General features: G+C 31.6%; 1 protein-coding gene across 12 annotated transcripts in view; it reads left to right on the forward strand.

Annotated features, from left to right (window-relative positions):
* The window catches only part of DYNC1I2 (dynein cytoplasmic 1 intermediate chain 2), a 53,963-nt gene that overhangs the window by 14,943 nt on the left and 24,556 nt on the right, over positions 1-14,464 (forward strand). For 6 of the 12 annotated variants that reach the window (XM_086358105.1, XM_086358128.1, XM_086358123.1 and 3 more), the window contains 2 exons: positions 4,719-4,778; positions 7,185-7,300. In XM_086358105.1, coding sequence (XP_086214231.1) covers positions 4,719-4,778; positions 7,185-7,300 — 176 coding nt within the window. The remainder of the gene's footprint in view (positions 1-4,718; positions 4,779-7,184; positions 7,301-14,464) is intronic. The other 6 variants (XM_086358144.1, XM_086358172.1, XM_086358161.1 and 3 more) reach the window with 1 other exon arrangement.

Here is a 14,464-nt window from a genome sequence, read left to right on the forward strand (position 1 = left end):
AACTAGCTCATAGATACAGAGAAGAGACTGATTCATTTTTATTTTCATTTAAAAAATTTTTGATGTTTGCTAGAGGTGGGGGAGGTAAGGGGTAGGCGGTGAAGGGGGTCAAAGGGTACAAAGTTGCAGTTATAGACTAAGTCATGGCGGTATCAATGTACAGCATGGAGACTGTAGTCAGCAGTTTATGTATATATAAACACACCTTATGGTGCTTTAGTCGCTAAATCATGTCTGACTCTTGTGACCCCATGGGCTGTAGGCTGCCAGGCTTCTCTGTCTATAGGATTTTCCAGGCAAGAATACTGAGTTGGGTAGCCATTTCCTTCTCCAGTAGTTAACAATAGTATGTTGTATATTTGAAAGTTGCTGAGAGATTGGGTCTTAAAGAGAAAGAGAAAATCATAAGAAAAAATTTTGTAACTATGTAAAATGGATGTTAACTATACTTATTGTGATCATTTCACCATATATACAAATATTAAATCATTATATTATATACTTGAAACTGATATTATATGCCAGTTATACCTCAATTTAAAAAAAAAAAGTTCGTTGCCAAGTTTTCCTGAACTTGCATCTTCCTTGTAAAACAGTATCTCACATTTGTTTTATCATCCTGCATACATGTTGGGACTTGATTTTCAAACATTCAGTAAGATTTCAACCTCTTTCCAAATACCATACTGAGAAAAGTATTACTTCTCTTCGTCACACTGCCAATAATACCAAATCTTTATTTAACAAATCTTACATTTTTATTTCTTATTGCAACTGAAATGAAACTAAACACAGCCAGTTAAAAATCTTTGTTCAGAATCCTTATTTTGGGCTAGGAAGTTAAATGTCTTCCTCAGGAAAACTTAAACACCTTTTAATGAGAAGTAAGCTAAGAAGTTTTATCTTCTTTGTGCCCAGGCACCTCGATTGAAGTTGCAAACAAGTAATGAGTATCTAAAAGACAAGACAAAAAAAGAAGAAAAGGGGCTAACTAATCCATAAACTCAGTCCTTTAATCAGTTCTGAATAATCAAGTTGTCATTAACAATTAGAAGACACAAAAGGCTCACCAATCTGAATTTGAGATGTGCTTTCCAAACCTGTTCTGTTTACAGAACTGAAACTGCAGATTTAAACAATACTCTTTTTGGACGTTAAGTGACATGATAAAAGAATATATTGTAGATTAAAGGCTGAATTTATTTAGTCTAAATGCATTTTTAAAGGCTAAATTTGTTTCATGCTTTTGTACTTCTGTATTTTTATACAAATGTTAGTATTCCTTTCCTAGTAAAACAAGTGGCATTTTCAGAAGGGTTTTATTTTCCCCTTATAATACATTATCAAAGTAAAAATATTTCCCAAGGTAAAAAACACAAAAAATTTATTAAATTTCCTTACTTGATATTATATATTATTTTAATGCATATACTATATTGTGTTAATTCATTGTTCTTGATTTTGAATAAGAATAGAAAGATTATAATGCAGCATCAGCTAGTTTGCTTTCAAAAATACTGTGTAGCATATGCAAATTAAAATATGATCACCTGAGTTTCATTGAAAAACCTAAAGACTATTAGAGAGACCCAATTGGAATATTGTAAATTGGTATAGGAAATAAATAACTTAAGAAATATGTTTATTTTGTTAGAATACATATTAATTGAATTGCCAATTTAATGTTAAGTGCTATAGGCTAGCAAAGAAAATAATGTTCCTGGTCTTTGCCTTCATGGAACTTGGATTCTAATGCTCATTAATTTATATAACTTAAATATAGTATTCACTGTATTGAAAAATCCTAAGAATAATGTACTAACTTGTGTTTAAAGTGTAGATTTGTAGATGTAAAACAAGAAAACGAGTAGTTAAGTATCTTTAGGGATATGTGTTTTTATTTTTTAAGTTATGAAAATATGATAACATTTACAGGAGACTTGGAAAATGCAGAACAAAGTTACATATAGTTCCACTATATTGCAGTTTTTTAAAATAAGTATTTTTAGTTGGAGTTTCAATGTCAAACTCTCAAAAATTAGTAGAATGAACAGACAGAAAAGTAGAAGGATATAGTAGACCTGAAAAGCACTATGAACCGATTCAACATAATTAAAATTTATACAATTTTCACACAACAGCAGGATACAAATTCTATTCAGTTCCTATAGACTGTAGACCTAGAGACACTGGAACATATCCAGGGACATAAAACAAAATGCAAAAATTTCATGGTCTAAAGATATTGAAATCATACCTGTGCTCTCAAGTCTGTTATCACTGTGAAATTATGTTAGAAATCATGATCAAAGATATTTTATAACAATGCACATATTTTCAAATGCAATGTGACAATTACCAAGAGAGATCTTTGACTTAGTTATTGAAAGCCTCAGTAAAGTTAAAAGACTGAAAAATCACACAGGGTGGTTGCAGAGAAAACATTTGAGAAAGTAATATCAAAATGAGAAATTAATATCAAAGATACTTTTTAAAAAGGGTATTTGTTTTTTTATTAGAGAATGAGTACAAGATTAATGGGAGAGAAAATAAATTCTTTTTAAATGAGATGACTTGATACCTTTTTAGTCTTAATATATATGTCATCTCCTTTGAGAATCCAAACTGATTTTTAATTGTTAATTTTCAAGAGGACTAAATATGTTCACTTTTTAATATATATATGTACACACAACGAGAAAACTATGAATTCCTTTAAATCATCTCCAGATTCCATAATAGAGAAATAATTAATATTGTTGATTAATTGATGATATTGGCAGTAAAGTTGCATTTTAAAATATGTGACTTTTTAAAAGAATGCTAGAGTCTGAGAAAGAAAAAGAATGGATATAAATTGAGCTGCCATGATGATAATGAAAAAATAAACAGCGAAATGCATGAAGACATGTGAGACGTATAAACCTATACACTCAACTCCTTCAGCTGGCCAAGACGGTCGACGATTACTGCACTTGGGGAGTAGGAAAAAAACATATTAGACATTACCAAGTATGATATCAAAACATCTGAATCACAATTTCTCAATGCCAAAAGTTTCTATTTGGCCTGGTGGTAATTTATGAATAAATACATAGGAGGCCATGAAAAATGATATTTCTGTAACTTTGCTGATTGGCAAGTTGCATATCATTAAGATTCTAGTTCACTTTCTTAATCACTTCTGTTAACTCTGAGATTTAGATAACAGTTAGTCAATGAGTAATCCATGCTCCTTATTCCTTTTTTACATTCTTGATCAGTTTATCTTTTGGGCTTTTAATTATATGTGCCAGGATTATATTAAAATTTTAATTTATATGTCTGGAGATGCCTTTAATATAATCCCATACTTTGTGCAATATGTTTTCAGTACTGGCTCTGTTCTGAGGTAGAGTTTTACTCTATTTTAGACCAAAATGACATCCTTAACAAGGAGCTCTATGTCATTGGTAACAGCTCGAACTCTTAGAGAATGTAAAGGGTATGTACAGAACATTCCTTGGAGAGCATCTCATAGAACCTCTTCTGGTTTAACAAAGCCTGAGTTTGTTGCTATTCATTGCTTAGTATAAAGTAAATCTTCACTGTGGCCCCTTCTTTCTTTGTGTATACACTTACCATTTAAATCCCCAAATCTTTCTTTATATTTTTAAAATGAAGCATTTCTCTATTTCATTTGATTGCTTTTACTGTTAAGTTGTATAGGCAAGTAAAGATTTCATTTCTTATATTTAAATATTATAGTAGTTTTAGTTGTACATTATAATTTGTTGCATAAACGAGAAACAAATATATTTGACAAAGATGGTAGCACTGAATGTATTGTGCTTAACTTTTTAATAGGGATTCTAGCATCATATGGTACTGTACATAATTATCTTACATATTGCTAATCTACAGGAGTACCAGTGTGGGAAGGACCTTTTATTCTAGTAATGACTAAATTTTCCTTAAATCTTTTGGAAAAGATCCCGTGGAAGTTGTTTACCCAAAAGGCAAGGCTAAACACAACCAAATATTTATTTAGGATTGATATTCTCCAAAAGCTTAGTTAGTTTAGATAAATTCTTGGAACATAAAATATTTTTCCTGGCAAAAAAAAGTCTGCTTTTTCCTAGAGACAGAAATCTTTAGTTGCTTTCTAAAGCAGATGACATGTAAGCCCAAGGCAGTGCTTAACCCATAAATTACATAAGGGTCACATTTTGGAAACTTAAGCTATTTTGTATCCCAGTGGAATAGTCTTTGGTTTTCTTACCAAAAGGCTTATGTGTTGACTCATTTCCTTTACCAATATGACAATTTCCTGCACACATTTAATGCTTTGGGCAAGATTATGATATGTTAACTAAGATGTTTTTACTAAAGCTTTTTTCATTAGGAAATTTCAAATTTCAACTATATGTATAGCCTAGCTTGTTATCATCCAAAAATAATGTGTTATTTGGGATGTTGGATGTTTTGTCTGTTCTTATCCATTATTTTGCAAGATTAGTTTCTTAAAATCTGAAAATACTGTCTTTTTAACTATTCTAGGTTATATGTTTGCATTGCATGAACTAGAGCATTTGAGTGATATCTCATGTTTTTTTGTACTAACCGGAACATGTGGTTTTTAATTGTGAACAGTGCTTTAGCTATTCATAGAATGTATTTGCTTGACTAACTTATGGCCTTTTTTGCTAATGCTTCATGGTTGTCCTACAACCATTTAGGACGCTGCATTGGGATACAGATCCATCAGTTCTTCAGCTTCACTCAGATTCCGATTTGGGGTATTGAATAGATTTTTTACCTTCCCTCTTTTGTAATTAATTTGATTCTTTGTGAAATTGTCCTAATTTTATTTTTCTTAAATTTCTAACGTGCAGATAATACAAAGAGTGATATTTCACTGTGACACCTCATTTATCCTCTATCATTAGTGAAAGAAATATTTTATGTATCTGATTTTATAGGTACCCTAAATCTATGAATTTAAATGTCTAAATTACTTTTATTATTGCTATATTTTTTATGTAAGTTTTTCTACAGTGTATTACAAACTTCCTAAACTTTTATTTTATTAATTTTTTTTTAAACTTTTAAAAATACATACTCTACATGCAGTCTTTTCTAGGTTACTCAACATGAAAATTTATTTTCCTGTATTAAAATTTCCTGATGATATTTAAGGTTTTGAGAGGAACAGAGCTGTTGGTTTCTACACTGTGGCTCCAGATTGCTGTTGGCTTATTCATTTACTTATTTATTCTAGTCTCCGATGCAAACTGTAAATGTTTACTTCTGCCACTGTGCCTGACTCAGATAGCTCTTTTCCCTTGATAGTTTGCAGCTTCTGAAGCATGTGTCCCTATACCTTTAGACATTATGTCTAAAGTAAGAGTAAATAAGCCTTATGTGCATGCTAAATTGCTTCAGTCGTGTCCAATTCTTTGGGACTTTTTGTGCATAGCCTGCAAGGATCCCCTATCTATGGGATTCTCTAGGCAGTACTGGAATGGGTTGCCATGCCCTCCTCCAAGGGGATCTTCCTGACCCCAGGGATTGAACCCACATCTCTTATTTCTGAGGGCTCAAACTCACATCTCTTATGTATCTTGCATTGGCAGTTGGGTTCTTTACCACTAGTGCTACCTGGGAAGCACTTAAATAAACCTTGAATTAGGCCATGTAAGAAAAGTATATGGGCTTCTTGTACATTAGCTGGAAGTCCTCTCTGTTGGCTGACCCTGAGGCTCCTCCACCCTCAACTGCTTGCTTGTTCTCAGTAAAAGTGGCTTTGGATAAGTAAGGTATTATCTCCCCAAATCTATCCCTAAATCTTACTCTGTTTGTTTGTGTATTGTGGTTTTTAATCTGTTAAACCCTGTATGTACTCAGCTTAGTAACTTGTTCTTAATGTTGACTCAGGCACTTTTTTCCAGATATGATAAATATCTGAAATTATATTTCAGATATGAGTAATTTATTTTTCATATGGTTTACATCTTGAAAATTAGAATATAAAATTTATTTCAGATTTTGTTCTTAGAATGCTAAGTCACTTCAAATCTTACTAAATTTTTCTAATTAATTCTTTGACTATGCTTTTTTTTCTCTAAGATATTTCCAAGGTAGAAAACACATGAAAAATTTCTTGTGGCCCACATTTGGGACCTTAGAGAAGATTAACTCTTTAAATGTACTAATTTTATTAAACTTTTTTGTACAGGATTTTGAAAAGGATGTTTATATAAGACAAAAATATTACCAAATATATATATATATTTCAAATATCCAGCTTTATATTCTTGTAAGACAGATTCATTATTGAGAATTTTGAGAGTTTGAAAGCATGCTATATTTGGTTTAGAATTTAGACATCTTCTATAATAAGAAAAAATTCCCCGAGATATAGAATAAAATATAGTTTTCTTTTGGTACATTTTCATTATCTACAACACTCTTCTGTTTGTCAAAAAATAGTGTATTTCACTTATTTAAGATAGGAGTGACTTGAGTAATTTCATGATATTCAGAAGATATATAGCTTTAGTTTAGATCTAAAATAATCTGCACAATAGTTTGTCCATGTGTGAATCAAGGACAGTATTGATCACACAGAGATTAGAGACTTAAAGTTTAAATATTTTATTTTATAGTCTAAATTGACTGTATGCTTCTCAATTTCTGCAAAATATAAGTAGAAAAAGTTGTTTTCAACAGAAAGTTATTTCTCACTCTTGAAGCTGATGTCTTCTAATGTTGAAAGGAGACTAAATGTGGTATGAATGAGATCCATATATTTAACTCTTAACAAAAAATTCCAGAATCCTATCCCTGCTAAAAACAGTTCTCATAACCAACCATATTCAGCAGTCTACTTTGAAATTCCCATCCTCTTCCTCTGTTATTACCCACACATTTGTTCTAAGAAACTAAATTATTTGCTTTTTTAAAGTGAAAAATAAACACCTTGAATGATTCAGAAATCTCTTTTGTTCTTGCTACCTTCTAATTCTTTTGTTAAAATAAAGCCAATTAATTGTTCATTTAAATTTTCTTGAATAAAACAGGGGTTTAAATTACACTGTTGGATATACGATATTTAATTCTTACTTTTCCCAAAAAACATGGTTTGATGTAGTTAAAGTGTATCATTTGTAGTGTTTGAAAGTATTTGTGTTCACTTTATTTAGACGAGGACCTATTAAACTTGGAATGGCTAAAATTACACAAGTTGACTTTCCTCCTCGTGAAATTGTCACATACACAAAGGAAACTCAGACTCCAGTTATGGCTCAACCCAAAGAAGGTGAGTATCTGCCGTTAAATATGATTGTCATTAATCCCCATGTTAAATAAGGTGATTCTTTTTTTTTTTTTCTCCTTGGTTGTTTGGCATATTTTCTTAGAGGAACATTATAAAAATAATACTTTGGGTTTCTATATTTATGTATTTGCTCTTTAGAGTTTGAAAACTTTTTCTTGTAGAATTTAATAGAAGTATAAGCTATATGTATATTTTTAATTTTGTTGGCATAAATACAAATACTTCCATTCTCATTTTGTTGTTACTATGTGCTGCTTTAGAAGCAAAAAATAAACTTAAGAATGTTCTATTTCTGTGTCATGAACGTAATTCTTCTGAAAATGGGAGTATATCCAATAGTAAATGAAATAACGTAAATTATTGTCTTTGGTGCATACTATATTCTGATATAGTGCCAGTTATCTGTATTAATGAACAAATCTAGACCTAATTCATAAACTTCCTATTTTATGATCTAAGGGCTCTACTATGTTGATTATATAGCAGCCTGTAATCTCTGTGAAACAGAAGGAGTATACATAGACATTATATTGAATGTGGAGTCCTTTGTGTCTTAAATCAAAAGGAGCTGACCATTTTTACAGTGGGGACTAATTTTAAATATCTCATTGAATAGCTAATGATTTAAGCATAAACTTAATATGATAGTTCTTGTTTTTCCAAGGGAAGCTAATAAATTTATGTTTGATATAAAAGTTTACTTAAGATCCCTAATACAATTCACAATTTCTTATCTGAAACCTATGGAGGTGTATATATATATAGGGATTCAGAATTTTTTACATTTCAAAGAAGTTAAGTACTATATGTAAGTACTATATGTAAACACTCCAGCAGCATCTTGGGCATAAATATTCAACAGCAAAAGATATGAATATTCAAACTGAGTGAGATAAATAATGATTATAGATACCTTTACTTCTGGTCATGTTAGAGTTTACCACCAAAAGAATTACGGATTTTAGAGTTGGTGATATTTTGGAATTGTGGGCCTATTGTAATCCTTTAAGCAGTCTGTACATAAAGAACACTTTTTTTTCTCAGCCAGAAAAATTTATTATTGTTTAATTATAGAATATTAAGCATAAGCACTTTATCAAATGTTTAAGTTAATTTATCTCTAAAATTTCAATTAAATTACCACATTTCTCCATTAAGGAGAAGCAAAAGTAATATTCATTGCAGAAAACCCTGAGATACAAGTAAGCAAGAGTGGGGGGTGGGGGGAATCCTTGAAATTCCTAGCTTATTACCAATGAACATCTTTAAATTTTCATACTTATATATACTTCAAAAGAAAATGAGCCATTATAACTCTTTATAGACTTTTTAAACTTAATAGTAGATCATCACATGTACTTTTAACAACTCTCCTTTCCTGTCCATCCCCCTAAGGATGGACATAAAATAAATATCATTAACTTTTCCTTTGATTTTCTTCTTGGTCCCAAAAGGACTTGACATTATCGTGTGTACAATTAAACTCAAAAATTTTGAGGAAATAGGAATAAGTTTTTTGTCCAATAGTTTTTTTTAGAACTTGACCGTGTGACTATTCATTTCTATGGATACATTTTTTTTCATTCCTGCTGCTCTATCGATTGGTAAAATAGCTTTCACATGTGCAAAATCCCTTATCTTACCAGAAAAAAAGTCCTTGATGATAGATTTGTTTGAGACATAAGCCACTTTAAAAAAAGAAAAGAGGAAAGATAAAGTGCTGAACTACCAGTATGGAGAAAGCTAATACTATAGGATTCTATAATTTCCAGAAAATATTATTTTACTAATATGTTCAAAGTACTGAAATGTCTGTCTTTTGGGAGCTATATAATTAGATATGTTAAATGAGAAATGTTAGATATGTTAAATAGAAAATAAGCAAAATAGCCAAAATGAGGGTACAGTATCTCATTTAAAACATAAATTAGGCTTTTTTCCTTATAATAATAATATGAAGATTTAGTTTTATTTATGAAATGCATTTTAGATTGTTTTAGAATATAAAGCAATTCTGAAGCAATTTTAGGTAATGCCTGTTGTAACACACCTATAATTATATGTATTGTTTAAAAGAAAACTTCCAGTTTTTAAAATAATTTTTTCTAATTACTGCAATATATCATAGAGAATTTAGAGAAGACAGAAAGGACAGGAAATATGCCTATGATACCACTGTGTAGTACCCATTGTTAATATTTTGTTTCCAGTCTGTTTTCTACGATACATTTTTTTCAAAAATTATATACGTATACATATACAAGCACACATATGGTTGTATATCCCACCTGAAATTTTTTGTTTATAGTTCCTTATTCTTGACATGCATATAAATTTTAAAGTGAACATGTAATAATGTCTTTGAGCTAATTTGAATGTATAGCTACTAGTATATGACTGGCAGTTTTGTAAAAAATGCTTTTTTTCCATTTTTATTTTGAAATTAATGGGAAAATTTAAAAGATTGTGATTTGTAAAGTAGGCTAATAACCCAGAAGTTCAAGATAAACCATATTTTTTCACTTGAAAATTAGTTACGTGAGTGCTAAGTCGCTTTGGTTGTGTCCAACTCTTTGCAACTCCATGGACTGTAGCCCACCAGGCTCTTCTGTCTGTGGAATTCTCCAGGCAAGCATACTAGAGTGGGTTGCCATGCCTTCCTCCAGGGGATCTTCCTGACCCAGGGATTGAACCTGTGTTTCTTATGCCTCCTGCATTGCAGGCAGGTTCTTCTATTTAGGGCAAGGCTTTTACCATCCATCGTACTTCAGCTTTTTTGCCAAATTTTCCAGAACACAATAGGGACTGTTTCTTCTTCATTGCTATAATGCCTGGTCTAGAGAATGCATGATGTGTAGTGAGTACAAACTCAGTAAATAATGCCTTTTCTTGGGAAGTAACTGCTGGGAAAGTATTATTTTCCAGTGTTAATACTACAGTAACAATATTGATGAAATTGGGTGAGAAAGTATAGTCTCGGTTCTTGATTTTAATATGACTATATCATGTTGTAATCATTATTTGCTCTTAGATCCATAAATGAAACATACATCCTCCCTTATAGCCTTCTCTAATTCCGTGATGACCTAGATACAAACATATGCTGTTACTCTGTGTTCTGTGTATCCCTGTGAATGCTGTGAGCAAATTGGACCTATTAGCATCTCTCACATATATTATCTTAGCTACTTGTTTGTTACAGTTCTTCAAACCTCATGTTTAAATTGGTGACTGAAAATTGTAACAGCAGAGTGCTTACTACATATCAGGTATAGTGTAAGGCACTTTACGTTATCTCTAATCCTCTTATCAAAACCTTGAGAGTTAAATACCAATTCTGTTTACATATGAGGAAGCTGAAGCTGAAAGAGAGCTTATGAAGGGTAAGATTCTAAACCAAGTTTGGCTGATTCCAACATATGCTTTCCTTCTTACGCTGTCACTGAAGCAGCAGTTTCATTCTTTTATGATAGTTACCTGTGGTAAGAAATTCAATTCATATTAATTACAGTCTAGTACAAATGTAGATACAGATGTGTACAGATATCCTTTGAATTTCAAAAGTTCACTTATGCCACTTAGGGAGTGTGACAAACCCAAGCTCCTTCCCTGGAAACTACACTCAGCATCTCAGCAGAAAGCTGCCGTAGCTTTAAACTGTCTCTGAGCATCTGCAGTATTTACTCTGTGCACATGGTAACAAGATGTGTCCTAAAGTAATCGCTTCTTCAGTTTACACCATTTCAGCTTAAAGTTTTCAAGGACTGCTCTACTTTTGGATAGCGGGGGCAGGGCGGGGGTGGGGGCGGGGAGGGCGGAGTCTTGTAACTGATACAAAAGTTTTTTGAAATAATACCTTCTCTGCTCTTACTGTATTTCATTTTTTTCATTGTTGGCCATGACTAAATTGTTGGCTTTGACCTGTAGTTTGAAGAACATTTTATTAAAAAATAGCATGGCTTATTTATTCATAAATTTGCACTTATTTATTGGTAAATTTGCATCAGATAATATCTTATAGTGATTGGCTCAGAGTAATGAATAAACAGCTTTGATCTTTCATGTTGTTAAATAGAATTTTTCTTATCTTCACTAATAGAGGGTAAAAGTGGCAAGATACATAAACTGAGCCCATTTTCTAATGGGTACACCTATGTACCACTCTCTTTAAAATTTTCCTCTGTAGACTAGACTTAGATATTAGTTTTATAAAGATCCATGTTTATTCATTTGCAACCTAACAAGAATTCAGTGATTCTAGTAGTGTATTGAGTGTATGCTGTCTACTTGATTATTTTTTTAGTTTAAGGTTGAGGTATATAGGCCTCCTGTAGCTCAGATGAAAAAGAATCTGCCTGCCAAGCAGGAGACCCAGATTTGGTCCCTGGGTTGGGAAGATTCTCTGGAAAAGAAAATGGCAACCCACTCTGGTATTCTTGCCTGGAGAATCTCATAGACAGAAGAGCCAGGCAGGCTACTGTCGGTGGGGTCGCAAAGGGTTGGACGTCTTTAAGCGACTAACACTTCACGACTACTGAGGCATATAAGTGAAGGAGACTGAGAGACATACTGTAAGACCATGGGGCTGTCCTTAGCCTTTAGAACTGTTTATAAAAATGAGATTTCCTGTCTGTATCATTACCATTATTTTCATGTCCAGGGCTCTTACATTGTTTCATTTCCCAATTTATGGGAGTTTAAGAAAGAGGGGTAAAAAACCCCTACACTTCAAGTTTTATAATGAGGACACTTTGTGCTTAACTCTACCTCTGCTTTTCCATTGGTTTAATACAGAGCTTCTCAAACTTAGCCTCCTTGTCTCACATTTAAGAATATGTAATAAATTCCCAAACTCACCATGATAAAAAATTGCGAAATTTACAGTTTGAGTGTAAAAGACAGTAAATTGAACTTGGGTAGGCAGTGTAATTAGTACAGAAGTAATGTTAGTTATCAAATTGAAGATAAAAATTGGTCTTAGACTTAGGTCTCTTTTTCATTTTTTAGAAAATGGCTGAATCTATTCTTTTGAAAAGCACATGTTCTTGCTTTCAAGTTTACTCTGTAAGTTGATAGTACCATTTCTGAACTGAGGTGCTTTGCTGTCTTAAAGCACCTACTGTGAATGAAATTGACTAGGAACATGTGACCTTAGTCAATTTCGCTCCCGGCAGGTAAAAAAAACTCATGGCAGGAGTGTAATACCCACAGATACAGGCCTGGAAAAGTTACTTTCTTCTCTTCTCTTTTAGAAGTTTTTAACTCTCTTGAAAATGGCATTGTCTTTTCTTATTCACCAGAAATCATCAGCATGGATTTTTCGTTGTTGTTGCAATTTTTAGACACAGATTTTTAAAGAGGAAATTCCACAGTTTAATCAGCTTGTTTACACCTGAGGAAACTGAGACCCAAGAATGTTCATTGATGACCCTATGGTCACAATATAAAAGAATATCTGGCTACAGTCAGAACCTTGATTTCCATTGGAGTGCTGTGTTTCTTATATCATTCTACTTTCTTATCTGTGTGGAGTTTCGTAATGGTTTTTGGTATTGATTTAGTAATCATATTTTTCCTCAGGTACATGTTGATTAGAATATATAATGTGTAGAAAAATGTTATATGTAAATAGCTCTTAATTTTTTATTACATGATCTTAACATCTGGAATCCACACTTCCCAAGTAGACTAAATTGTTAAGGCCTTCTGGTTAATATTATTCTTGTCTAAAATGGATTTTAAAAAAACTTTTTGGAATAAATAACATATGTAATAAGTTAGTTTTAACTCTCAAAGAATCTGTGAGAATATAAAAATAATTGAAAATTGAATCATTTGTTCTTAACCATGATTGAAAGACTTTAATCAGCATATTTAAAATTGTGGCCTCAGAAAAATGTAATATTTATGAGATCACAGATAACAGGATCTGTGTTAATGATGCCAGTACTGCCTAAATAAAATTTTGAATTTTACATAAAATGAGACAATGTAGAGAGAAAATTCTGTGTTAAAATAAATGGTATAATTAAAGTATTACCCTCTTTTTATTTATCTCCCAAATTAGCATTAGACCTATATTCAAAATATTTCCTGATTAAAATTTAACAATATCTAAATTGTGAAGAAACAAGTGACCTTGCGTTTGATTCTAGGTGTTTAAAAAAATAAAAGGAATGAATTCCACTGATACATTCCTAAAGTTTTGTCCTAATATTTTCTTAATATTGATTTTTAAAGAGTAAAGAATATGAAATTTTGGACAAATGGATCAAAATGAAGTGATTCAAAAGGATATTGAACCAGAAAAAGGTTTATTTTGAAAATATTAAAGGAAAATCATTTGTATCTAACATATAATTTTAAACTTAAGATTAAAGTATTTCCCTCTAATAGTCTCATTTTGTTTGTGAAGTTACTTACAAGTAGAATTTTTATAAATTAAATTATGACTTTATGTGCAACATATTTTTCCTGATTTTTGGAATTCATTGGCAGTTTCCTTTGTAGTGAGTAATTACGCTACTTTGTAAATTAGGAATTCTTCATTAGGATATTAAACTGTCTTAAAATAGAGTACATCAGTTTGATGAAACTAGTTAATAAACTTATAGACAACTGTTTCCTAAATAGCATTAATGCACAAATGATATAGATTTTGACCTCATGCTAAGAGTTAATTGTGATAAGTGATAGGTTAGAGTATCAGTTTTTAGTGAGTATTTTCTAGGATCTTGCATATTCCTTGTTATGTGTTACAATATTTTTAAATAATTCAAAGTGTGCTTTGTGGCTTATTCTTAGATATCTCTTTAACGCAGTGTGACATACAGATGAGAAAACTTGTTCTGAAGACTCCTTCCTTCAGCTTAACAAAAGCCACCCATTTCACAGATGATTTAACTTTGATTAACCTACTCCATTGTAACAGATTATTCCAACAACTGGAATTTCATTCTTTCATGTTATTTCTAGGTGCAGCTTAATTTATAGACCGCTTTTCTTTCCATCTCACCAAAATACATCACAATTTTGATGTTAACTCAGTAAAAATTCAATGGTTCATTAAACCTAATCTTAGCATTCATTGACAAGAGGTTTGTCATTTTAAAAGTAACTGCTACTTTTATGCATTCTTTATTGCTC

The sequence above is a fragment of the Bos grunniens genome, chromosome 2 (assembly GCF_055505025.1).
Source record: "Bos grunniens cultivar Pamir isolate PY7600 chromosome 2, Bosgru_T2T1.0, whole genome shotgun sequence".
NCBI lineage: Eukaryota > Metazoa > Chordata > Mammalia > Artiodactyla > Bovidae > Bos > Bos grunniens.